The following is a 27,430-nucleotide window of genomic DNA, read 5'->3' on the forward strand; positions in this document are numbered from 1 at the left end:
GTACACATATACCCAAAGTCCCCCAATCAGTCCAGTAAACAGGAAACGGATACTTTCTTTGTGCCAAGATTGTATACGGCTTTGGAAAAAGGAAAAACATTTATTGCATTTTCTGTTCTATCTCCACAGTACAATACAATGTCACTTCTCCATCATTTTAACCTCACTCACATCCCACTTGCCACTCCAGACTTGCAAATCTGCACACAGATATACATCATCTTGGGTCAAATATACTGTCCTGTTGTGCTTCTGTTGAGACATGCTTCTACTCAAGGCTCTGCCAGTGCTGTGTAATATTAACTGGCTGTGCAATATTAACAAGTCACTGAACCTCTCTGTGGTTCAATTTCCCCATGACTCAAATGACAGAGAAAGGGGTGGAGAAGGCTACTTTGGTAGGGTAGGCAGGAGATTCTAAGGTTGCTTCAAGTTCTCAAATGCTGAGTCTGGTTTCAGCTACTGGCAGTACTCCTGCTTTCTCAGTACACTGTCTTCTTAACAGCATTCCCCATCACCTCAGCCCAACAACAAATAGCTTTTTTTCAGTAAGCTATCACCTACTTTATTTCCCAGAATGCCTCACGCCTACTTCGTTATCTTCTTATAACCTCCATTTGAGACTAGGCCAAGTCTGACTCATTCAGCCATCTATCCATTTATCCATCCATCCATCCACCATCCATCCATCCTTCAACTATTTACTGAAATTATAGGCTATCTCTCTAATTGAAGGGCTTACAGTGTGGTGTCCAAGGCATCAAGTATTTCCGTAGCTTCTGTTTATTATCCATAAGGACTTAGGTTAAATTGTACTGCCAACCTGATCAAAAAGCCCTAGGTACCTGGATAACACATACAATTCTTACTCTGCTGCCCCATTAGACTCCCTTATTCAGTAGGATGGGGATTTAGCCCTGACCTCACAGTTTTCAAATAGTTTTCCCAGTTACCCTAACTCATGCCTTTGTCTTCTCTAAGACTGAGCTGCCCCACTTAATATGATGTGATTTAGCCCTGACTCCAGTCTTTCCATAGTTTTCCCAGTTGCTTTGACTTGTGTCTTAATTTTCCTCTAAGACTGGGCTGGGACCTCCATTTATCTCTTTATTAATTTGGTCAGCCAATCAACAAATATTTATTGATATGATCATTACTGATTATTGATCATTATTGAACGATCACCGTGGGCCAGGCATTGTGCTGGATACTGGTGTTACAAGAATGAGAAAAATAGACGTGGTCCCTGTCCTCAAGGAGCATGCAAACATTATTTTTCTAATATTTGTGACAAATATTATATAACTATTCTCACAAGTAAATGTATGATTACAAGTTGGAGTAAACACTATGAGGAAGAAGAGCTAGGCGCTACATACATGTAAGGAAGAGGACACGGGATGTGGGTGGGAAGGAGGGTGCTTTACTGCCTTGAGCAAGGACCATTTAACCTGAGACCTGGAAGATAAATAGGAGTTAGATATATGAAGTATCAAGGAAGGGTGTCTCAGACTCAGGAACAGATGCGCAAAGGTCTGAAAGTAGGAAAATGTATGGTGCAGTCGAAGACATAGAGAAGTCTGGTATGGTTACAACATAATGAAGTACACGGAGAATGATATGAGGTGAAGCTAGAGACATATGTCTGGTTGAACCTTTTAGACTGTAGAGTTTTGGTCTATATTTTAAGAACAATAGGAAGCCAACGAAGAGCTATGAGCAGGAAGAATAAAAATTTCAGACTTAACATTTTTTAAAATGTAGAGGCTGCTGTATAGAGAATAAACTTATGGTGCAAGAGAAATTAGTTGGCGGGAAGAGTGTGGTGATATAGTCTAGCCAAGAGATGGTAGTGGCTTGAACCAGGAGAGTGGCTGCACAGACCGTGTCCCAATCTCCCTCACCTTTGGAAAGCATATTTCGGCTCTGCCTGAGCCCAGAGAGCTCCCACCACCCCACCCCACCCCACGTTTCGGGGTCAGTCTGGGCTTCTGGTGCTGATAACTCCTGGGTCCTCAGTCTGGTCTTCCTGCATCCTATCTTCCCTTGATTTTCTTCCATTGCACTGATCCCTAAGCTGTTGTTTGGCCTCAGTGTGGCTCATCCACTTAGCATGTGTCAGTTCCGGAAAGAATCACCACCAAAATTAAAAAAAAAAAAAAGAGAGAAAAGTTCTATTATCTTAAGGTACCTACTTTGAATATATTTTTTTATTCTTATAGCAAGGCTATGAGATGAATACCAGAATGCTCATTTTTTTTCCTCATGAAACAAAATTAAATAAAATTTGCATGGTTACACAATAGTAAGCCAGGCTAAAACATAAAGTGACCTTTAAGCAAATGGTCTTCTTTTCTGAGGTTTCTATAGGCAAATAGGTCTTTGCCACTGAGGTCAGATGCCCTGCTTTCTTGGTTTGTCCACAGGCACACAATGACATTGGAGCACAGCTATATTTTGGAAAACTGGCTAAGCAGTTTATGTAGAGAAATTCTACATTTGATGTGAAATTGATGTGAAACAGGACCCTGAGCAATCAGAAGGCCAATGATGGAAAACAGAGGCAGACAGACTCTGGAAACTTTGAGCAGCCCAGAACCATTAGAACTAGGTAACCTGGCAGGCTAATCTTCTGGAAAAAAATGAGTGAGGAATGCTTTTTAAGGCAGGAGAGGGCCAGAGTAGCATTTGAGCTATAGCTCCCTAATAAGCATGTATGCGCAATCTGCAGACCCTCAGTCACCAAAAGGAAGAGGCAAAGCAGAGCCGCAGGCTGTGGGACAGTTGGCTATTGGTGGCATACTCTTCCAACTGGATAGGTATCCACCACCAACCTTATGAGATCTTCCTGGAAGGCACTAGGCTCTGCGTCAGGCAATAGCCAGTGCCCTGAGCCAGACTCTAAGGGAGGACGCTCCCAAGAAATATGGAAGCCCATTCAGAAAACTCACAATTAGACTCAAGCTCTGAAGATCTTTTGTCTTCTCTCTCTAGATGCAGACTCTATTTCCTCACCTCCATGACTCTCTGGAACTCACCTCAATCAGATTGCTCTCATCAAGGTCAACAAAAACTTTCATGTGGTCACTGCTCCAACCCCGTCTTCCTTAATCTCTCATCAACATCACTTGCAACTATCACTCCCTCCTTGACTCTTTTTCTCCTCTTCCCTTTTGGGTCACTCTGCTCTCTAGGTTTTTCTCTTACCTAACTATCTGTTCCTTATCCATTTTTAAATTTTTGCTAGGCATTTATCATCTGCTTGACCTCCAAACATTGGAGTGGCCTAGTTTTATATCCTCTTTCATCTATATGCGAATTCTCTCACTAAGAGACTGCATTCAGTCACAAGGCCTTAAATATTGAGTCCTTATGACTCCCAAATTTCTACTTTTAGCACTGGTATTCCTGAGATTCAGGTTCATATATCCATCCATCTACTTGAAATATTCACAATAAATTTACAAACCTCCAAAAGAGAATTCTATTATTCCCTTCATTTCCACTCCAGGCCCTATACACTACCAGTTTTCCCCATTTCAGTAAGTGTCACCATTATCTACTCAATTGATTAAGTCAAAAACCCAGAAGATTGGATTGGTGGTTACCATAGGGGAAGAGGTGAGGGGGGAGGGCAAAAGGGGTGATTAGGCTCACATGTGAAGGGATGGACTATATTTAGTTTTCAGATGGTGAACACGATGTAATCTACACAGAATCTGAAATATATTATGATGTACATCCGAAAATAAATAAAGAAATTAATTAATTAAAAAAACTCCTAGGATTTATCCTTTATTCTTCTAGTTCCATCATCTCCCTCAACCAATCAATTCCTGCTGGCTCTCGGCAGTTGAAGAAATGGTAACCATCTAACACCAAATCTCCCCACATAGGCTTCAAAAACAACAGAGGAAAACAAGAAGAAAAAAATAAAGCTATACAAAATCCACAACCTCAGCATAATTGAAATACAGAGAACCCTTAAGACTTCACAGTCCCTGTTAGTAGAAAAACAAGCACCATAGATGAATGAAATATTTCTAAGGCTCTCAACACAAGACTTTGTGGACAGGGCCATATGGAAAACCAACAGGAAAGAGAAAAGAGGTAAGCTAACAGAGGGTGTAAGATTAATCTAAAATGATATCCATAAAGACCAAGTTTATGTGTGTGAGAAATCTGAAAAAGAATACTGGTAGATTAAGGCAATGAGTATGTGGAAAGGACTTGGAAGCATACATAATTCAAGGTGATAATCTTCAATAGGTATCACCTATGAGGGAAAATAAGGTGAAAAAAAAGGGAGAAGTGCTGTTGGGAGATTGGATGATGAAAGGCAAAAGAGACAAAAGGGGGAATTTTAAGAGCCTATAAATAAAAAATGAACAACAGCAGCAACAAGTCAGAGAACATACAACCACCGTCCCCTATGATATAAAAAATCAGCCATCCATTAAAAAAACGTACTTCACTGCCCTATCAGAACAGTGTGCTTTTGAACTAGGAATCTTGTAAACCCCCTTAAATCTACAAAATGAATAAATGGAAGGAGCCAAATAAAGCTACTACATGAAGAAAACAGAAAATAAAATTTCCAAGTGATAAAAATCCATCCCCTCAAAAGTCAATTACAAACCAGAAGAAACTTGTAACACAACATTCCAAACTGAATTAAATTTCCTCAAACAACTTTGAATTGGAAATGAAAAGATTAAAAACTGAAATGTATTTAAAAATCACCCCCCCCCAAAAAAAAGAGGAGAGAGAGTTGATTGAACTCAGGAAAGTGAGAAAGAAAAAAAGACAAAAGCACTTCAGAAATGAAGATTAAATTACAAGCTGTCCAAAGGAAAATTTTAATACGGGGCATTGAAGAAAGAGCAAAACAACCAAGAAAATGAAAATGACATAAAGAAAAAGGTAACAAGGGTCAGTGAAAGAGTGACTTAAAGGGAAGACAAAGACTCAAAATCCCTGAGAAGAGAGAATAAACAATTGGATAGGCTAGGATTTATAACAATAATCCAAGGAAAATTTCTGGAATTAAAAGCCTGAGCCAACATATTGAAAGGACCCAAAGACTGGAAAGATGAATTCCAAGATCCTAGTAAAGCTATTTAATTAAAAAAAAATTCTCAAGGACTCCAGGAAAAAATATCAATAGTTCACAAGGGCAAGAGAATTGGGCTGTCAGGAGATGTCTCCAAATCAAGACATAAGGTCAAGAAATATGGAGTAGCATTTTCAAGAAACCCAAAGAAAGAAAGTACAAACCAAGGATTTTATAGCTATCCAAGTGTCTTTCAAATATCAAAGCTAGAAGAAAATAACTTTCAATATTCAATAACTCAGAGAATGCTTTACTCATGAGTCTTTCTTGAGGAATATACCAGAGGGTAAACTTCATCCAACAAAGAGATGAGGAAATTTCAGCAAAAGGACTGACGGTAAGCATTTAAGATATTTAATTGTAAATCTAAGACTAAAACAAGGTAGAGACATTGTTGGAAGCAGAATATTTAATTGTTATATTTTTTGATAATGTAGAAATAATGGAAGCAAAATGAGAAAGAGAAGAAATAGGGAAAGGGGAGGGTAGAATAACTTCATGGATTATTGTACAGGCAATAGATAAAAGTCAACAGATACCATCAAAAACTGACAAACCAGTGATGTCTGAAAGATGGTGGAATAAGAGTTTTCAGCACTCATCTTCCCATGAAACATAATTTTGACAACTACCCATGAATGATAGTACCTTTGTGGGAGCTCAGAAGTCCAGCAGAGGTCCCAGCACCCCATTGGAGCAGGAAGTCTGAGAATAGACGTGTTGAAGAGGGTGAGTGGAGCAATTTCACTTTACTCATGTCACCTGTCACCCAAGGTGGCGTAGCTCCGTGCCAAGAGAGTTCCTTTCAGCCCATGATTTCTCCCACAGGGGAAAATGAGAGCATAGTGAGTGCCCGGCTTCCCCAGCTATGCAAGATGCTGCCCAAGAGGCCCATTTCTTTCTCATGCCAACCAGAACACTGAGTGGATTAGCCCTGCTGAATAGTCTGGGGCCGCTAGGAGCAGGGAAAAGAAAATGTGGGATATACAGACAATGGACTACTACTGAGTCTTAAAAAAGAAGGAGAGCCTGCCATTTGCAACAACGTGGATGAACCTGGAGGACATTATGCTAAGTGAAATAAATCAGACACAGAGAGACAAACACTACGTGATCTCACTTACACGTGGAATCTAAAAAAGTTGAACTCATGAAAGTAGAGAGTAGAATGGTGGTTGTCAGGGGCCAGAGGGTGGGGTACACGGGGAGATGTTGGTCTAAGAGCTATGCAGGATGAATGAGATCTGTATAATAGTGTGTCCTATGCTTGAAATTTGCTAAGAAAGTAGATCTTAAGTGATCTTACCACACGCGGTGGTAACTATGTGAGGTGGTGGATATGTTAACTAGCTCAATTATGGTAATCATTTCACAATGTATATGTATATCAAAACATCACATTATACACCTTAAATGCATATAATTTTATTTGTTAATTATACCTCAATAATGCTGGAAAAAATTGCTGACAAACCAGATAGGAAAGGGTTAAATAAGAAAAGAGAGGATTAAAGGTGTTGAAAATTCTAAGGACAAAGGTAACTACAAGAACAAAAATACAAACCGTTCTAAATATCAAAAGAAATTTTAAAATAAAAGAGTAAGAAAAACACATCAGCAAGTATTACAAAATTAACAAATTATGACCTAAAGAATATATGATCAAGTTGAGACCAAACACATCAGGCATATCAACAAATGTGAATGGATTTAACTCACCTAATTAAATGAAAAAGATTTCAAATTGTCTGCTAAAGTAAGACCCAGCTACCTGCTGTATACAAAGGTCACACCTAAAACAAAGGAATTCACAAGGCAACAATAAAGGAAAGGGAGAAACGATAAATGGCAAATGAAAAAAAGAAAGCAAGCAAGCAGTAATAGTGATCTTGATATCAGACAGAGTAGAAAGCAATTTGAAAAGCATGAAACATAACAAAGGACACGTTTTAATGCTTAAACCCACAATTACCAAGAAATATAACGGGTATGAATATCTATGAACCAAAACTCACAATAATTACCTTTATAAAGTAGAAACGACAGGAGTTGCAAGAATAATAGAAGACTACTGTCAGTTTAAAATAGATCAAGTGGCAAAAAAATAGACAAGGGTATATAAGAGCTAACATAAAATAAAATAAAAGACCTTGTGGATTGGATCAAACCCTACAGCCTGATAATAGAGAAAAACCTTCTATGAGGTTAGGAAACATTCACAAAAATTGACCACATGTTAGCTAATTAAGAAAGCATCACTATATTCCATAAAGTAGAAATATAAGAATTTTCTATGGTTACAATGTAATAAAATGAGAAATCATTAACAATATTAAAAAACTGAACAGGTCCCGCCACCTGGAAATTTACAAAATAATTTCTTTTGACCAACTCCTGGGTGAAAGGGGAAGCTGTAAACAAAAATGTAAATAGTTTTAAACATAATATAACGAAAACTGTACATATCAGAGTCTATGGAAAACGTTTAAAGCAGTGAGCAGATGACAGTATATCAGTAAAATGAAGGCATAAGAAAATTAACTATATTTCCAGCACAAAAATCTAGAAGAGGAGCAAAAAAAAATGAGCCAAGAAGTACATAGAAGGGAATAATAAAGGCAAAAGTAGAAATTATTGAAGTAGAGAAGAGAAAAATGGTAGAAAAAAGAGAAAAAGAGAAGGAGCACCAACTACAAAATAAGAAATGACAAGGGGAAAATAACCATTGAAAAAAAAATTTAAAAAAACGAGACTACTTTTCAGATCTCTGGAAATAGTTTGAAAAGCTAAATGGAACTGATAATTTCCTGGGAAAATACAGCTTATAAAAATGGACTCTATTAGAAACAAAAACCTAGACTGAGTCCCATAGAAGAAATAGAGGAAAATAACAAGGAAATACCCCATAAAAAACCCACCGTGTCCAGATATTTTCCCAGGGAATTTCTACCAGGCCATTAAAGACAAAAATAGTCCTAACATAAGTTGTTCTAAAGCATGGCAAATGAAGGAAAACTTTCTTATTCTTTTTATGAAGCCAGCATGACATTGACACCTAAACTTGGTAAAGACAATACAAAAAAGAAAAAAAGAGAAAATTATAGACCAATTTTACAAATTTGTGTAAAACTATTAAATGACACGTTAGCAAGCAGAATCCAACACTGCATTGAGAAAAATAAAATGTCATGATCAAGTGGAATGTGACCTAGAAATGGAAGGTTGGTTTGATGGTAAGAAATCCATTCAAATAAGATACCATATTAATAGATCAAAGGAGAAAATCATATTATTATCTCTATTAATGCAGAAAAAGAATTTGACACAATTCAACACCCAATTCCTGATTAAAAAGAGAACATACTCAAGAAAATAGGTATTGAGGAATATTTTCATAATATGATAAAATTATATATCTTAGTCCTAAAACCAGCATCTTACTTAATGGGGATCTAGTAAAGGCATTCCCACTAGGATCAAGAACAAGAGTGGGATGTCTTCTATCTCCTTTACACTGTACTGGAAGTACTAGCCAGTGAAATTGGATAAAAGAAATCAATTAGAAGCATGCAAATTTGAAAATGACTTTAAAATATCTCTGTTTGCAGATGATGTAACAGTATATCTGAAAGTCCTTAGAGAATCAATGACAAAAGCTGAAAGCATATAAAATTAACGTGCAACCAATAGTCAGAGGACATCATGACAGCAAATCTCATTAACAATGGCAACAAAGATGAAATCTTTGGTAATAAATTTAGCAAGAAGATTAAAACCTATGTGAAGAAAACTTTACAACACCCCTAAAAGGCAGAAAAGTGGACTTGAACAAATAGAAAGATATCCTCTGTTCTCAGCTAGGATAATTCAACATCTTAAAGATGTCACTTCACCCTAATTAATACATAAATTTAATGCAATCCAAGTAAAATTACCAATAGGCTTTTTACTGAGTTGGACAAGTTGACACGAAGCTCATATGAAAAAATGAACACAGAAGAAGAACCAGGAAATCACTGAAAGAGAAAACCCAGGTGGGGGGACTTGCCCTACCAGGTGTTAAAGCATGAAGCCTCTGCAATTCTGACAGTGTGGTACTAGTGCGTAAACAGGCTAGTGAAAGAGAATGCAAAATCCAGAGAAAGACCCAGGAGCATACGAAATTTTAAAATATGAGAAAAGTGGCATGTCAAATTATGGGGGCAAAGATGGACTTCTTAATAAATGTTGCTAGGATAAGTAACAGCATTTGGGAAGAAAAGATAAAACTAGATCCATACTTTACACTATGTACGAAATTAAACACCAAACATCAGAAATTGTAATGTAAAAAAACAACGAAACTATACAAGTACGAGAAGCAAACATGGGTGAATTCCTTTATAACCTTGGTGTAAGAAAAAGCTTTTTCACTATGACTCAAACTCTGGATGCAATAAAAAAGAAAATAATTGACGCGTTTGACAAATATATATGAATTTCTTATTTTTTTTGGTGTGGCAAAAACACCATAAGCAAAGTCAAAAGATAAATAACAGGGGTCGGCCCCATGGTGTAGTGGTTGTGTTCACGTGCTCCGCTTCTGTGGCCCAGGGTTCAGGGATTTGGATCCCAGGCATGGACCCATACACTGCTCATCAATCCATGCTGTGGTGGCATTCCACATACAAAATGCAGGAAGATTGACACGGATGTTAGCTCAGGGCCAATCTTCCTCACTGCCTCCCCCACCAAAAAAAGATAAATAACCAACTGGGAAAATTGCAACATATAGCACAGGTAAAGACTTAACATCCCTGATATATAAATAGTTCTTAAAAATTGAGGAGAAAGAAGATAAAAAAATCTGATAGAAAATTGGGCAAAGACATAAAAAGGTAATTCAAAAATTACGTAAAATTGTCTTCTAAATATATGAAAAGATGTCAACTTCACTTATAACAAGAAAAGTAAAACTATATTGAGATAAAATTTTTTACGTATAACTTTGACAAACATTAAAGTTAAACCACACAAACTGTTGGCGACGATATGGAGAAACAGTCTGATACACTTCTGGGGGAAATGCAAATTGACTGAACCCTTAAGGAAGGAAATTTAGAAATATCTAGCAAAACTACACATTTGCCCCCTTTTTGATCCAACAATTCCTCTTCTAGGAATGTGCCCTGAAGACATACCTCCAACAGTAATATATATATGTGTGTGTATACACACAAACACACACACACTCCTTTGTTGCAGCAATATTTGCAATTGAAAAATATTGGAAACAACATATATGTCCATACACGAGAGTATGAGAGTAATTGAATAAACTAAGATATAGCTATATAACAAAATACCATGCAGCTGTAAAAAAGAATGTGGAAATCCTCCATGAAGTAATACAAAGTGGTTTCCAGGCATCCATATTATGTTACCTTTTCTATAAGAAGGAGAGGAAATAAAATATACATGAATTTCTTATTTTTCCCCCAAAAATTTACAGGAAACTAACAACATTTGTTTCCCTCAGGAGATGGTGGGAATGGGGTGAAAGAAATGATGTGTACTTTTTCTCCATGCACTTCTTTTGTACAGCTTAGACTTTTGGAACCATGCTATAATATTTTACATATCCCCTCCCAAAAAACCCAATAAGGATGGGGAAAGTGAATCTAAAATTAGAAACAAAACCCAGAGAAACAAATGAATCTAATTGTATTTTCAATAAATATATAACCATACCCTAGGGACAGGAAAAGAACTAAACCAAGTAACTTTTGAACACGATATTTTATACAGCCTCACACTTAATATAGCAAGAACTATAAGTATGTATTGAATCCTAATTAATAAGTTTGTTTTACAAAGTTATATAGGCTAGTAATTCTGAAAATATCTTCTGGGTATTCTAGGGTTGAACAAATAAGTAAACGTATTGAGAATAATGAAAGTCAAGTTTCTCACTATCAAGAGAAGTAAGTTAAAATATGAGTACGGGGGTGAAGATTGGAATGAATCCTGTGACGTTGGATTGGAATTAGGGGTATCATTATAAACTTGTGGTTTTAAAGAGAACGGGAGGGATGGAGGTGGGGTGGAAGGGGGCAGAGAGAGAGAGACAGAGAGAGAGGAAATTATATAGATATTTGCACAGCTTGGGTTGATGTTCAGCGAGAGAGCCTAGTAGCAATGATAATTTCTCACTATGGGGTTGGGGTAGAGGAAGCACAAAATGTTGTGCCAGAAAGAAAGTTTTCAAGGACTGATAGGGACCTGTCAGAAGGACCTAGGTACTTCCCTGAAGGCTCCCTCCTTATAGTTTCAGGGCCTGGGCAGAGGGACAAAAGGAAGCCACATACTGTTTATTTAAATGTTCAAATTGATGGGTCAAGCTAACAAGCTGTTAAATAAAATATATTCCATCCACCTTTTCTTTCAGGGCAAAGCACAAATTCAGTCCCCCGCTCCCATGAATTACGCAGTTGAGTTTCCCATATTTGGGGAAATCACAGGGGTCAGCACATGGGAGTGCAATGGATGAGCCTGGCCCTGGGAAAAACACCTTCGTGATCCTGGTGTCTCCCCTGCCAGGTAACTCCATCCTGCTACTTTGAAAAATGTGTGTGTGTATATACATATATAAATGAAAAGATAGGTGTATGGCTTTTACATGACTAAAGGTTGGCAAAATATTAAAAGAAAAAAGGACATTGGAACCAACTTGATGGGGCTCTTACCAGCTAAGACTGGGATCATTTGAGTGTAAAAATAAATGATGGCAATGGGTTGTTACCTATTGAATAAAATAAGAGTCTATAAGTTATGACTAACAGAAATAAATGAATACATTAAAAACAGGGGACAAAGGAGAGCTCATCCTCACAAACACTTGCAGAAGGAATGGTGGATTAGAAGATCATCATTTGGCAAATACCTTACTAATTGATTTAGACAAGAATTGTCAACAAATGCTAAAACTGAGAAATGAAGTTTGATGAAGAACAAGATGTTTATATAGTCTAGAAGTATATCCTTACAAAACGCATACACATTAAAAAGAAATAGTAACTTTATGGTGGAGAAAACCTTGGTGGACAACACTCTAAGTGATCTAAGTGACATCACAGTAATGAGACACGTGGATATCATATGCCTCCTGATATGATGCACTAAGAACTCAACATTGCTTTTGCAGTATTCCTGCCAAAAAGGCATAACCAGAATCTAATGGTGAGCAAACCTTAGACAAACCCAACATGAGGGACATTCTACAAAATAACCGGCCTGTCACTTTCAAGAATTAAGGTCATGAAAGCCAAGGAAAGATTGAGATACAAGGAATCTAAAGAGGCATGACAACTAAATGTAACATGTGACCCTGGATCAGATTTTTAACAAATTTAATGTAAAGGACATAACTGAGACAACTGGGAAAGTTGGGGCTAACAGTACTACATCAACATTAATTTCCTGTAATTGCATTGTATTGGAAATGCGCCTCGAACGTTTAAGTGTAAAGAGGTGATTGATCAATTGATAGTAGATCGAGAGACAAATAGACAGATAGAGGGGGTAAGGGGAAGGGGAGATAGAAACAGAGAGACAGAGAGAGAGAATGGAATGATAAAGCAACCATGGTAATCTGTGAGCAATTAAGGAATTGGGGTGGACAGTTTATGAAAGCTCCTTATACTATTCTTCACGCTTTTCTGTTATATTGAAATTAACCTGAAATAAGGAGTTAAAAATATTTGGCGAAGCAGAGGGAGTGATTTGGGGTAGAGAGGAAAAAAGATTGGCCGTGGATTAATCACTGTTGGCCAAGCTGAGTGATGGGGATACAGAAATCAATCTATTACCCTCTTTATTTTTGTACATGTTTGAACATTTCCATATTAACACATTTTTTAGAAGGAGAGAACAATAAATATTTTTCCATATACTGAACACATCATGTTCTCTTGGCCTCAGCAGTCACCACCTTGGTGTAAACTGTCCCCATCTCTAGCCTGCAGCTTCTTGTCCACTTTGTCTACAGCCTTTCTTGATCCTGATAATCAATGTCCGTCCCCCTTGCCCCCACCGTTAGCCAGATAATCTTTTAATTGTCTGAGTCAGATCCCACTACTTTCCATTTAAAACTCTCCAATGAATTTCCAGTGGACTAAGGATAAAATCCCAACCTCTCCCTTTGACTCTAGTTGCCCTGCATAAGCCAACACTGTTATCTCTTCTGAGAAGCTTCTTACCACTTTCTCCCTCAAGCCATCTTGATCTTGGATATAATCCCTGAATGTGCTGAATTTATTTCATCTCCAAGGCATTTGCATTGCTGTTCCATCTGCCTGGAATGCCTTGAGATCTTGACCACCTCATCATTTGAGTTCTGTTATCTGTCACCTCCTCAAAAATGCCTCCCCTGATGGTTCCACTCAATTGCCACACTCTCCAGTCACCCTCTATCATATCACTCTTTTCTGTTCTCATCCCTCACCATATGAAATTATTTCTTTGTATATTTACTAATTGTCACTTTCCATGCTCCCCATCAGATGGAAAGATCATGAAAGGAAGAGACTTGCCTATCCTCTTCATTGACAGCATAGTGCCTGGCACATATTATATGTGCCATAAAAAATGAATGAAGTTAGACATTCGAATTCTAGTTTCATTTCTCATTGGTTCAGTAACCTTGGGTAAATTCTTTAATGTTTCTGAGTCATAGTGTCCTCATCTACAGATGAGGTATCAATACCCTGTACACATCTCACTGGGTTGAACAAAATTTTGAGTGTACAAGTGCCTGGAAGATACAAAGAAGTATACATGCATGTCTTTATAATTATAATAAATTGATATTGGGATTATTGACAAGATCATTTTCCCTGTGTTCAACAGAATAAATTCCAAGCTTTTTTCATGGCATGCAATGCCCCCCATTAACTGCTCTCTCTCTGTCTCTGGTCTTCTCTCTACACCCTGGAACCAACCCCACCAAATCTCCCCCAATGTATCATGGAATTCCCAATCTTTGGGCCTCTTCCCAGGTGCTCCCTTTGCAGGATGCGCCCTGTCCTCCACCTTATTGTCTGCGTGGAAAAAGCCCACTTATCTTTCAATATTCAGCTCAAATATTAGTTTTTCTATGAGACTTTTCCTAAGCACCTCCTCATCCCCTCCACTTCCAGGCTTCCAATTGTACCCAGGGTATTCTGCCAATGTGATTCCTGATATAGTTTATTGTACAAATTTGTTTTCATAATTGTCTATCCCGCTGGATTTGTGCATTCCCTCAGGGCAGGAACTGTATCTTATTTATCTGTGTATCATCCCCACTGACTCAGAGCAAGCCCTTAGTAGTGACTGTTGGATTTTTATCATCATCATCAACATCATCATCATCAATAGCTCTTACAGAGGAGATCATGGCCCATGATGGCACAATTTTGCAGAGTAAACAAATGCAGATAGGGTGTGAGAGACTAGGTTCAAGCTGTGGCTCTGACCTTGGGCAAATCACTTCCCCACTCTGGACTTCAGTTTCTTTTTCTGCCAAAAGAATGGAACTGCATAATCTGTAAGCTCCTTTCCAAAACTACATTTCATGCTTCCCATTCCTCAGTAGCAGGACTTTGAGGCGATGGAACAGCTGTACAAATTATCCCCTAATTGGGATGTCAGAAGTGTGGTTCCTTTGAGCCTCATGGAGAGAGGCTTCGACCTTCCACTAGGGACTGGTGCCTCTCAGTTCTAAACCAGCTTAAGCCAGTGCTGTCCTTCATGCCTCCCTGCACAGCTCTTAGCTGACCTTAATGATCCCTCTCTCTGTGAGCGATCCTTTGAGCTGCAATTACTAATTGATGTTTGTAAAGTCTTTGAAAGTCTCAGGTGACAGATGTAATCAAAGGCCAATTTATGATAATTGTTATTAGTACAGCTCCTCATTATTTGTTAATGTTAACGGCAGGGCCAGCAGGTGTTTCAAGATTGAGCGAGGGATTGAGGCTGGCCATGTCTGGTGGGAGAAAGAGAAAAACATGGATGTTGGGGGGGGGGGATTTGGGGCTTTTGAGGTACTCCTGTTGGTTTCAGTCTAGCCAGATTCCACTTTGTGGGGTTATGACTCAGCATGAAGCATGGCACTAAATGCACAGGATTGCACAATGGAATTTTTATGTGCACAGGTTCAAACCCAGCTCAGTCTCTTCAGCATCATGGTCTCTCTGAGTCTTGGCTTGTTCGACTGTTAAATGAAGATACATATAGTATTGATTTGCATTTGCTGTGGTTGGAGAATGAGTTTGAGGCAAGTAAGAGTGGATTTGGTAAGACCAATTAGGAAGCTGCTAAAGTTTCCCAGGCAAGAGATGATGGTATTCCAGGTTAGTATGATGGCTCTGGAGATGGGAAAAGCACATGGATTGGAGAGAATTTTAGAGTGTGTGACCAGTAGGACTTGGTGACAATTGGATGTAGAAGGTGAGGGTCTTGGACAATCCAGACTTCTGAGATAGGAAAGTCTTAGGGATGTTTTTGCAGTGAAGGAATGATTTAAAATAATCATTGCCTATTATTTCCATCAGTCTCTTGTAGGTCTGATTTATTTGAATCTCCTCTCAACTCTGTATCCAGATAAACTGAGTTTATGAGTATGCAAAGTTGGGGGCCATGATGTAAAAGATGGAACTTGACCAAATTTCAGCCTCCAGGAAGAGTCTGCAGAAGAACAGTCTCACTTCTCCACTTGTCTCTCTATAAGTACAACATTCCCAATCTTCCTTTGAAATCTCACTCTCTTTCCTCGATGAATCCAGTATGTCGCCTGGTCTCTGCATACCCTGGACTTGGCTAATTTTGTTTCTCCTTCTTGAATCCCCTCCTCCCACACCCTGTTCACAGTCTATTCAAATTTGATTGATGGGTTAAAAATGTCTGTGCACCCACAGATTTTGCTTGTTCTTTCTTTAGAGTACCTCCACATTCTGCCTCATATATACCAATTGTGATATTCTAAGAATGATAGCCAATATTAATTGAGTGTTTATTGCCCATCAAGCACCATGATAAGCATTTTTTCATACATCTTCTCATTTTGTATTTACAAACATTTTTATAAATTTGATACTATGGGTATCAAAATTTTCCAAATGATGAGACTCAGAGAGTTTAAATCACTTGCCCAACATCAAATAGATGGTCAGTGCCAATGTATGCAACAGGAAAGACATCATACTAGGCATATTCATAAAAAATGCTGAGGGGAAAGAAACTTTGAGACCCATTAATCTTATTTAGTGGCGTTAATTAATAGCATTAACGCCATTATAAAGCACAATAAACAGACAGAATCCTTGAATGTAAATGGCTTCATTAAATCCCAGGTTAATATTGTATCACAACATTGATGGAAAAGGGACTAATGGAGGGTTTGAGCAAAAATGATATTATGATATTGACTGGTGTCTCCTCAGGATCCCTTATGTAAGGATATATATGATAAACTCCCCTTCTAGTATCTCTCATAAAAAATATGTATGTATGCTTCCTTCTATCCAGTAAAAGAAGATAAGCAAACCTGCCATATGTCTATTTTTGCCATGGCTTTTAGGAAGCTCAACAAGTATACGTAAGGTTCTAGTTCATTAATCATCTATACTAGGTCGCTGGAGCAATAACAATCTTTCTTCCACAAAGATTCTTGAGCTAACTAAAAATTTTATTTTAACTGAAGGTGTAATATGTATTAATATGTATTCATATATATGTGTACATAAATGTACATATATACATATGCTAAAACATTTATGTGTATGTATGTATAAACAAACATGCTGTATTTGCCACACACAAATGTTTGTGTTAGCAACATCTTCATTTGAAAGATGCTTAGGAATGTGCAAAGAGTTATCACAGCTATTGTTTACTCCTCACAAAGAACTCAGTGAGCTTGGGAAGGCACATCTCATCCCCATTCGACACATGGGAAAGCTGAAGCATAAAAGGCCAACATTCAGTTCACGTAGTTGAAAAACAGCAGAGCCAGTTTTTAAACCCATGGATCCAATTTCCAAATTCAGAAGTTTCCCCACTTTTTCACCATTTGGGGGCCAATTGGGCAGAACTTCATGGAGGCCCTCAGTTTGGAGGGGGCTTGATGGAGGCAGAAACCCTGCTATATGGAAACTTAGGCTCTATTTCCATGAGCTTCTTTGGGACTTGGGTCTGGAGCATTGATGCCTCAAGGCCCAGGCTGAGAAGATTATCAGCTGTCAACATTTGGGTAACCTTCATTTCCTTCTCCAAATGAGTTTAAAGTATATTTGCATTGGAAGGAAAATGTTCGTGGTCCCTTAGGTCTCATACCATGATAATAAAGTCTGTAGAAACTGTAAGTGAGTGAAAAAATAAATTAGCAACCTGGGAGAACTCATCTTGATATTTGTACAAGGTGACACTCGGGGAATTTCTCTCACCTGGGAAGAGAAGTTTGAGACCCATCAGGGCTTCAACAGAAGTTCAGAGCTTTCAAGAGCAGGTGATAAGTCTCAAATGGTGGAATGGAGGCCTGGAGATAGAGATGCTCAAGGGGCTGGGTGATCCCAGGAGACAGAATCCACTGAGGACTGGGAAGGAGGCTAAGGCAGGTAGACAGGGCATGGAATCTAGGCTCTGGTGACAGATGAGAACAGGGTGGGGGCATTTACCAGGCCAAGGGTCTCCAAAGTGGTTACAGAAAGTTTGTGATGATAGCCCTGGATCCAAATGTCTATTTCTCAGTCTCCCTCTCCGCTTCTACAAGGCTGCTACAGAGTGAATAAAAGCCAGAAATATGTTCCTAACATAGGACCATGGCAACAAATCAGAAAAAGGACATGCGGAGGGCTTCGGTTCACAGTTTTCTGTTACCTTGGCTCAGCCATGGATGAGTGGGAGAGATCAAAGGTTTTCCGAGATCTCTCAACCAAACTTCATGGTAGACTTGGAAGAACCACTGCCTTTCAAGGAGGAACAGTGTCACAGGGAGTATTAGACATTTCTTTACCGTATCTCCACAGAGTAAAGATAAAAGTCTGCTGCTAAAATCCCTCTTTCAGTATGAAGTAACTGAGATGCTATGAGATTCCAGGGTGCTTCTGGCAGTCCATCGATCCACTGATTTAAATGGTGCCATTTTGTCTGGGAGTCCAATCAGGAAGTAGTATGGGTGAAAACACCTCGCTTCGTGTCTGAGATGCAGCAGGTGCTCAATAATATAAAGTTCTCAGGATCTGTAATAAGAACTGCATAGATGCTTCAAGAGTGAGTCTGGGTATTATGAGAATTTGAAGGAAAAGATTAAGGCATAATGGAGAAGTGGGTTGGTCATTACGGATGTTCTCAAATATCCCAGTTCTGCTTCTAGAAATGTAGTTGGAATGCACTGCCTAATTCTTTTCTTTTTTTAATTTAGCCTAATTGTAAGACATTTATTTATTTACTTACTTATTTTATTTGTTTATTTATTTATTTGTTGAGGAAGATTAGCCCTGAGCTAACTACTGCCAATCTTCCTCTTTTTGCTGAGGAAGACTGGCCCTGAGCTAACGTCCATGCCCATCTTCCTCTACTTTTTATGTGGGACACCTACCACAGCATGGCGTGCCAAGTGGTGCCATGTCCCGCCCGGGATCTGAACCGGTGAACCCTGGGCCAACAAAGCGTAACGTGCAAACTTAACCACTGTGCCACCAGGCCGGTCCCTATTTATTTATTTTTTATTGAGGTCATAATAGTTTATAACATTGTGATATTTCAGTTGCACATTATTCTTTGTCAGTCACCATATAAATGTGCCTCTTCACCCCTTGTTCTGACCCCAATCCCCTTCCCCTCTGGTAACCACTAAATTCTTCTCTTTGTTCATGTGTTAGTTTATCGTCGACATATGAGTGAAATAATATAGTGTTTCTCTTTCTCAGTCGGGCTTATTTCACTTGACATAATACTCTCCAGGTCCATCCATGTTGTTGTGAATGGGACAATTTTGTCTCTTTTACGGGTGAGTAGTACTTCATTGTGTATATATGCCACAGCTTCTTCATCTGATCATCAGTTGATGGGCACTTGGTTTGCTTCCACTTCTTGGCTATAGAAATGCACTGCCTAATTCTTTTTTAATTTAAGCATGGCCACATGACTAGTCTAAGCCAACGGAATGTGAAAGTGTTGTGTATCATTTTGTGTGAAAACTTTTTAGAACCAGTGCCCTATTTGCCACATTTCTGTTTCTCTGCCTTGGTGATTACGGAAGCATGTGTCAAGATGGACTTTTCATCAGCCTGAATGACTATGACAAGCAGAGCCCTTCTGCGGACCCATTTTGGATATGTAGAAGGAGTGAAAAATAATATCTTTTTTTCTGGAAATACACTAAAATTTCCTGGTTGGTTGTTACCACAGCATAAATTAGTTCATCCTAACCAACATAGGAGTTTTCTTATAAACTCCCTGATGGAATATCTAAGACCAAAGCCATGAGATCTCCTATGGAGTCTTAACTCTAAACCATTTCAGCTCGAGTCTCCCACATCTTCTCATTCTATGGGTCACTTGAGCTTTTCTCATGTGACATGTGAATAGTCACTAAAGTAAAAAGAGAATTAGGGAATGAGAGGGGCAAGATCATTCCCAAAAGATAAAGTCAATTATGTCAAAAGATTTAACAGGAACAGATGTCGGGCTTGGAACAATATACGAAAAATTAAATTTAGAAAAATACAGGTTGGGGTGGGATTATAAAGCAATTGAATCATGGGTGAGCCAAGGCAATCAACAGCTGCCACATAGACATGGTTCCTAAGGTCCTTCAGAGTTGGGAAGTTATGTGCTTCCATGTGGAGTCTACTGGACAAAGTGGGATACACCAGGTAAGGATGCACCAATCCTCCCCTCCCTCAGGAGAAGGGTTCCAGGAAAATAGCAAAAGGGAAAAGAACAAATTTTACAACAACTGTGACAGATGCCTTATATACATTGTCTCATTTACTCTCCCCGAATTTTGGGGAGGTAAATCATTAATCACATTTTACATCTTGAGATGTTAAGTAACTCGCTCAAGTTCACATAGCTGAGAACAGCCAAATTCAAGCCAAGTCTGTCTTGACGTGCAACTCTCAGTTCTTTCCATCCCACCATGCCACAGAAAACACATTCATGTGCAAACGTTCTTTTAACAGTGCTTGGACACAACTAAGCTTAGTTTCATCCAATTCGTTTAGATATAAAGAATTTTTCCTAACCCAGCTCTACCTAGATCATCCCAACTATTATAGTATGATTACACTGCAAACATGAGGACCTATTCGAAATAGCATCTGGCTTCGAACTGCTCTCAAGAGGCAATTGAGTTCAGGAGCTGGAAGAGGAAGTGAGAGAAAGAGAACAATCACCCTTCTACTTCCCACTTCTTTTATTTAGCTCATCATTTGGCAGAGGCTACTTCCAGGTTAAATGTGCCCCTACATGATGAAAAAGGATATGGCAAGGAAAGAGTTTTCTCTGGGCATAAATAGAACATGCACAACAGCATTACCAACAAAAGGTGGCTTCTGATGGATATTTGCATGAATTCGCCACACTTGTTTTGCATCCAACCGTTAATTATGGTCCTTTCAACTTCACAATCATGGCTAATGGTGGTGGGGATGCAGAGAACAGTAGATTCAGCAGACCTCATTCTGGGAAGAGTGGGAAAGACACAATGCAAAACTCCACCCGCCCACTGTTTACAACTGAGACAGCTACTCTGGGTATCATTTGGAGGATTTGGAGGAAATCAAGGCTGCCCAGGAGCCTGGAGCTTGGGAAATGAGACAGCTGGGGAAGAGTCTGCTGTGATGGAAGGAAGGTCCTTTAGGGCTCATCTGTCTATGGTGAAAATAGCTCAGAACCACATCTCTCATGCTACACTGAGTGGAAATTCAGACTGTACTTATTTGATGTCTTTCAGTATTCAAGATCTTTTCTCATTTAATCCTCCAAATGATTGTGTAAAGCATGCATTACTATTTCAATTTTATAAGTGAGGAAACTGAGACTCACAGATAACAAGAAACAGTTCAGCCCTCATTCATTCATCAAATGATCATTGAGTATCTACCATGTGTTAAATATTGTACTCAGTGTGGAGGATACAGCAGCAAACAAAACAGAGTCCCCACCTCCTGTGGCTCTCAGTCTAACAAGAGAGGCATGCACTACACAAAAACAAGTGCAATTAAAAATAAATCCAGTGTTATAAAGAAAAAGAACAGGTTAGCATGTAAGTGAATACTGGTGTGGATGGCTCTTAGATAATATAGTTGGGAAGTTCCCAGAGGATGTGACATGAAGGTGAGGCCTGAAAAATCAGAAGGTACTAGTTCTGCAAAGAACAAAGAAGAGAGAGACTCGGGTGAAACAACAGCTTGCATGAGGGCCCCGAAGTGAGAAAAATATCTTGGAATGTTTGAGACACAATGTCTTAGAATATGGTCAAGAGAGGAGGAATAGTTAAAATGTAGCAGGCATGGCTTAGCTATATCTGAAGCACAATGCTAACCTCTGGGCACCCCTTTTTTTGTAAGGAGGGCATTTGAAAAAGGAATCTATCTATGAAAGAACAGAATAAGAAGGATGAAAGAGATACAGAAATCATGTCATATGAGAAACAGAAGTAACTGCATGTTAAATATCAATGAGAAATGGCTGGCATGGCTAGGGATGGTAGTTGGTACTGCAATATTTTCTCCGAAAGGTTGACTTGAGAAAGAAAGACTTGATTTGTTCAAGTCAGTACAAATGCCAGAGAACAGAGAGTTAAGGAGACAGAATTTGGCTTTATAGAAGGAAGAAAGTTCTAATAATTTTACCTATTGTACAAAGGAATCAACTCTTTCCTCCAGAGAATTGCAGTGGTCAAGCTGAGGCTATAGAATGCTCTGTCAAGAACGCTTTATCAGAGATTGCTTTGTTGGCTTCTGGTCTACGTTAAAATCACCCGATTCTAAAATATTATAGATCTATAACATAGCTATATCCAAAACAAATGGTTACAATATGCCCTGATCCACAAGAAAGACGGGCCTGAGAATTCAGAACCGAGGACAGTGCTCTGACAGCTGGGACTGCCCGTCGTTGTCTCTCAGAAAGCATCAATGGGCAAATGTAATACTACTAATCTGATCAAATTCCCAATACAAGTGCCTGTGAACAACTTGCACTTCATGAATATGCCTGTAAGGACTCGAAAGACCATGCCTCATAATGCGCATCATACTTGGACTCTCCATAGCGTTTATAGAGCTGGATTAAAATACTTCACATTTATACAAATCACTGTTGAGTTTACAAAATGTCTTTATCCTCCTCCTAATGAGAGTCAACATTTAATGAGTGACCTCCACATTCCTAAGTCTAATGATTAATTATTTGACATATTATTTCATTTGTTTATTTGTTTACTTTTGGTTTCTCCCCTACTAGAATGTAAACACCATGAGAGCAGGGATTTTTTTGTCTGTTTGGCTTACTGCTTTATTCCAAACACTTAGAAGAAGTGCCTTTTTTTGACATATAGTTTGTGCTTCCTAGATGTTCACTTAATAAATCAATCAATCAATCATATCTAACTCTTTTAATAGCTTACTTAAAGTCACAGAATTACCAGGGTTTTTTGTGTAGCTAGTAAAGGCTGAATATTTAGCTACTCTGCTAAGCTGAAAAATCATCCTTAATATCCATAGAACAAAGGTTTCTGGACCCTAAAATTCTCTTACCCTGTCCTAACTGAAACTTGCAGGTAGGGAGCAATGAAATTGATTGATAGTAAATTATTCAACCTGGCCCACAACCATCCTGCAACAAATGGCCATCTTTGCTTTCCTTTATTTTAGGTTAATATAACTTTGCCCCATCTTTTGTTTTTAATCTTCTAGTGACATAGATTTGCTGAATTCTGGTTTTTACTTGACCCAAGATATTTTCCCTTCCTTTTACAAGGGGAGAAAAAGCACTACTTAAAAAAAAATCAAATCTAGTGCTTTTGTCTTCTGGCTTGCTTTATAGTTGCAGATTTTCATGTTTACTTATAGTTTCCTTTGTTTCTCCCTATTTTCTTGTAGATTGTTGTTTCCTGGATTTTCTATCTTAAAGACTGGCACCTGAGCTAACATCTGCTGCCAATCTTCTTTTTTACCCCCTCCTTCTTCTCCCCAAAGCCCCCCAGTACATAGTTGTATATCCTACTTCTAGTTCCTTCTGGTTGTGTTATGTAGGACACCGCCTCAACATGGCTTGATGAGTGGTGCTAGGTCTACACCCAGGATCCGAACTGGTGAAATCCTGGGCCCCTGAAGCAGAGCATGTGAACCCAACCACCTGGCCACAGGGCTGGCCCTTTTCTGGCTTTTAAATGATAGACTGCAAGGCTGCCTTTAGGTTCAAAAAACTACATTTAAAAAAAAATTCTCAGTATCAAAAATAAAATAGTAGTTATGTATTCCATCCTGTCCAAAGTGAGAAAATTAGCAGATTTTAATTTACACTCATCAGTCCTCTCTTTTTCAGTTTTTGTTGACATAATGGTGAATTGTAGATCCAGATCACAATTGTTAATCTTTGACATTACATATCTTCTCTTTAAGTATTGTTTTTATACTAACTTTCTTTTTTATAACATATTTAGAGCAATTATTCAGCATTAATTTATGTTTAATTAGTTTCCATGGTCACTGCACATCTTTTTATTCCATATTTCTCTTCTCTTCATTTCTTTATTTTGATTCATTGTTCAGTCAATTGCTCTTTGAATGATTTATTAGAGGCAGGGCATCTGGGAGCCCCTGGATGCTGAGAATGTCTTTCTGATGTATTTGCACAAGAAGAACAACTTGGCTGATAAGGAATTTGTGGGTTATAACATTTTCTCCTCAAAAATACTCCAGGCTTAACTGCATTGTCTGCTGCCCTTTATGATATGGAGAAATCTGAGAGGGGCTAGGCAGAGATTTGTCAGCCTGAGAATGGCTCTTCTGCTCCCATGACCCTTTCAACCAACTCCTTTCAGTAAAACTTAATACTAAATGCAGCAATTTGAAGTAGTGCATAGTTTTTCTCTTGCCAGAAAAATACAACATTCTGAGCGTCCAGTTCCCACAGCTTTTCCTTTCTGTTCCTGTGAGGCTGACTACACCCTCAAGACACCTGGCATAAACACTCATCCAATTCCATTCTTGCTTGTATTTCATTACTGCAAATCTTAGTTCCAAAATGGGAGTACACATGGTGTAGAATCGAGGGCATAAGTAATTAAATGGCTTTATTCGTCTTGGAATCCATGGTAGAAACAGCTTCCTAGATGAGGCAGCTTCAGGGTAGGGTGACTTTTTTCTCAATGGACAAACCTTTTGTCTTGAGGATGGGGTCAATTGTGTGATGTTCGGGGAGCAAAACCTTCAAGAATCCTTCTGCTTCACTTGCTGTTCTGCGTGGGGCCAGTCATACTTAGTTTGGGGAAATTCCTCCTGGGGTCCATTTGCCAGTTTCTGGGGTTCTATAGACTTGGTTTCTTGCTGGGTTTTTATGAGAATCTTGGTAGGAATCTGATAAAGGGTGGACTGATGCAGCTACTACTCCATTTCACAGCATGGAAACCCAACAGCACCTTGTCATATGTTGCCAAGAGCAAGGGAGCCACACATCCTCAGAGTTGTGCTGAACAAATAAACTGGCCAGTATGGAAAGCAGAGAACAAGAACAAGATGGGGCCCTTGAAGCTTCTGCCCATCTTTATGTCTTCTTTCTCGATACTTTAGAGTGTTTCATGCAGAGGGAAGACCAGATGGACAGGTGGAAGGCAGTCTGGTAGCTTCTCTTTATAGTTTTGTACTCTCTGTGAGGAGTATTGCTTGAATCAGTAATAAATGCAGAGCTGAAATACCAATGTGGAATTTAAATGGCTATGTGGATATTTTAAATGTTAATTAGTTCCTCAATCCAGGTTTCTCAAGGTAATGGCTGCCACTGACAGTCTAAACCAAACTCTCTATCTTGGCCATCCAGAGCCTACACAGGCTGATCTCCACACACTTCACCAAGGCTTGCTTTTGTCTCAGCTTTCTCTTCTCCAGTGAGCTTCTCACTTCACTGGGGCTTCTCATTCCAGATATACTGTGGAACATGGCACATACCAGACTCCCTTACAAATGTATAAGCTCTTGGAGGGCACATACTACATAACCTTAACATGGAAACATAGGGCCTCGCATATGTCAGTGCTCATTATATATTTGTTGAATGAAATATAGTAACCTGGAGTATGTCCACAAAAGCATCATTGATGGAAAATACAAACTTGTGTCATAAGAGAAAATAAAGATAGTTAGCTTGTAAGAAATAAGACCAGATGAAGGTGTTTGTATAAAGGGGAAGTGGATGATAGACTAGATCTTATGTAACTGAAAGAATACCACCTGTGAAGGTGATTGCTTTGGTTCCATTGGGCCCTAAGAGAAAGAACCAAGAGCAATGGGTAGAAGCTACAATAAAAGATATATTTAAGTCAGTATAATAAAAAGCTTTCTTAGAGCCACAGCCCCACTCCCCAAAGACCATCAAAGATACCACATAAAGAAGTAAGTTCTCTGTTATTGGAGGTATTCAACAATAAGCACTAACACTGGTTAACTGTGATATGGTAATGTTGATTGAAACACTGTTTTGTTTGTAGGGGAAGGGCAGGAGGTATTGGCTGACCTTTCAGGTCCTTTCCAGCCCTGTGATTTTGTGATGTTATAACTGGCTCCCCTCCCAGATCAAAGAAATATTTGACACAAAAAAAGTTTACCTTGTCTTTGGGAGAAAAGAATACTTTCCAGTGTGACTAATGATAATGATAGAGGAGCTAGTATTCACTGATTAAATACAACCTGCTTAGTGTATTCACAGATATCCAATTGACAGGTATCATTTTATAGATGAGGAAATTAAGACCTTAAAAGTGAGACACCTTCTACCCTCTAATACAGGGATCTGCAAACTTTTTCTGTAAAGGGCCATAGAGTAAATATTTTAGGCTTTACGAGGCACTGAGTCACTGTCTCAACTACTCAACCATACTATTGTAGTATCAAAGCAGCCAGAGACCATGTAATTGAATAGGCATTGCAATATTAAAAAAAAAAAAATCTTATTTTTTGAAAAAAGGCATAGGGCTGGATTTGGCCCACTGGTCTTAGTCTGTCAACCTCTGCTCTAAAGCCATGCTGTCTTTTCATATGAGAATGGGAAAAATACAAACAAGGCAAGAAATGGCCTCCATGTGGCCATACTTACTCCATTTGCTTTGCTGAGTGCCTGGAAGTAGATGCTGTAGCTTTTCAGAGGGGAAAGAGGAGGGTTCCAGTAGCCATTGTATGTCTTGTTGTCACCCACTGTAAATGGCTGGGTGACAGGCAGGTTGGCGGGCTTCAGTTCAGCAGCAAAGTAGTGTAAAGAATCGAGGGTGGAGGCGTTCCTATAGCTTACAGGCACTGAAAAGCACTCAATGATGTCAGCTGCCCTCCGTGACTTCTGAAGTCTCTCCTCCTTGACAACCAGCTGATAAACACTGGACAGGAAAGAAGAGAGATAGATGAACAACTATCTGGAAGGACGAACTTGTTAGTTATCATCATGACTTCCGTCTACAACGAATTTTTCCTCCTGAGCTTCAGACTTGTAAACCTACTGCTATATGGAAATCTCTCTCCATTTAGATGCCCCAAAACCAGCTCACTCTGGGTATGTCCAAAATGCATTTCAATCCCAAACCCTACAAACCCGCCTGCTCCTCCTTCTATGGCTCTTTCCTTAGTGAAGGGTAGCATTGCCTGTCAAGTGGTCAGGCCTTGAATCTTGGGCTCATTCTCAATTCCTACCTCCTTAGTTCTCACTCTGCACCTCTAATCAACAGACCCTGTTGACTTGACCTTTTTCTGCCCCTTCCCGTTTTCTCCTCCCATCATGTTGAGGTTGGGCACTTCCCCACCTCTTACCCAGACTCGACTGGTCTTTTTGCCTCTAATTATTTCATCAGTTAACCAGTTGACCCATTGATCTTCCCAATCATATAGTACTCTCCCTCTTCAAACGCTTTCATAGGCTCTCCCTTATTTGAACGATGCAATATAAACTCCTCATGCTGGCATGTGGGGCACTCTGTGCCTGACTTCTAGTCTACCTTTCAGAAAGTCTTATGATGTACCCTCATTCTAGCTGCTCCAGACTCCATGCTATTGTACAAACATCCTTTGGATCCTACCCATGCCATCA

At 39.0% G+C, this 27,430-nt stretch overlaps 1 protein-coding gene and 1 non-coding gene across 18 annotated transcripts in view; both read right to left on the reverse strand.

Moving 5' to 3' along the window:
• Window positions 1–27,430, reverse strand: part of PTPRT (protein tyrosine phosphatase receptor type T) — a 1,018,757-nt gene that overhangs the window by 192,723 nt on the left and 798,604 nt on the right. For all 17 annotated transcript variants that reach the window (XM_070589264.1, XM_070589262.1, XM_070589256.1 and 14 more), the window contains one exon: window positions 26,453–26,726. In XM_070589264.1, coding sequence (XP_070445365.1) covers window positions 26,453–26,726 — 274 coding nt within the window. The remainder of the gene's footprint in view (window positions 1–26,452; window positions 26,727–27,430) is intronic.
• On the reverse strand, window positions 11,538–11,700 carry LOC139078322 (U1 spliceosomal RNA). The gene has a single exon (XR_011531259.1). It is a non-coding gene; the product is annotated as a U1 spliceosomal RNA (small nuclear RNA).

This window comes from Equus przewalskii, chromosome 21 (assembly GCF_037783145.1).
Source record: "Equus przewalskii isolate Varuska chromosome 21, EquPr2, whole genome shotgun sequence".
Taxonomy (NCBI): domain Eukaryota; kingdom Metazoa; phylum Chordata; class Mammalia; order Perissodactyla; family Equidae; genus Equus; species Equus przewalskii.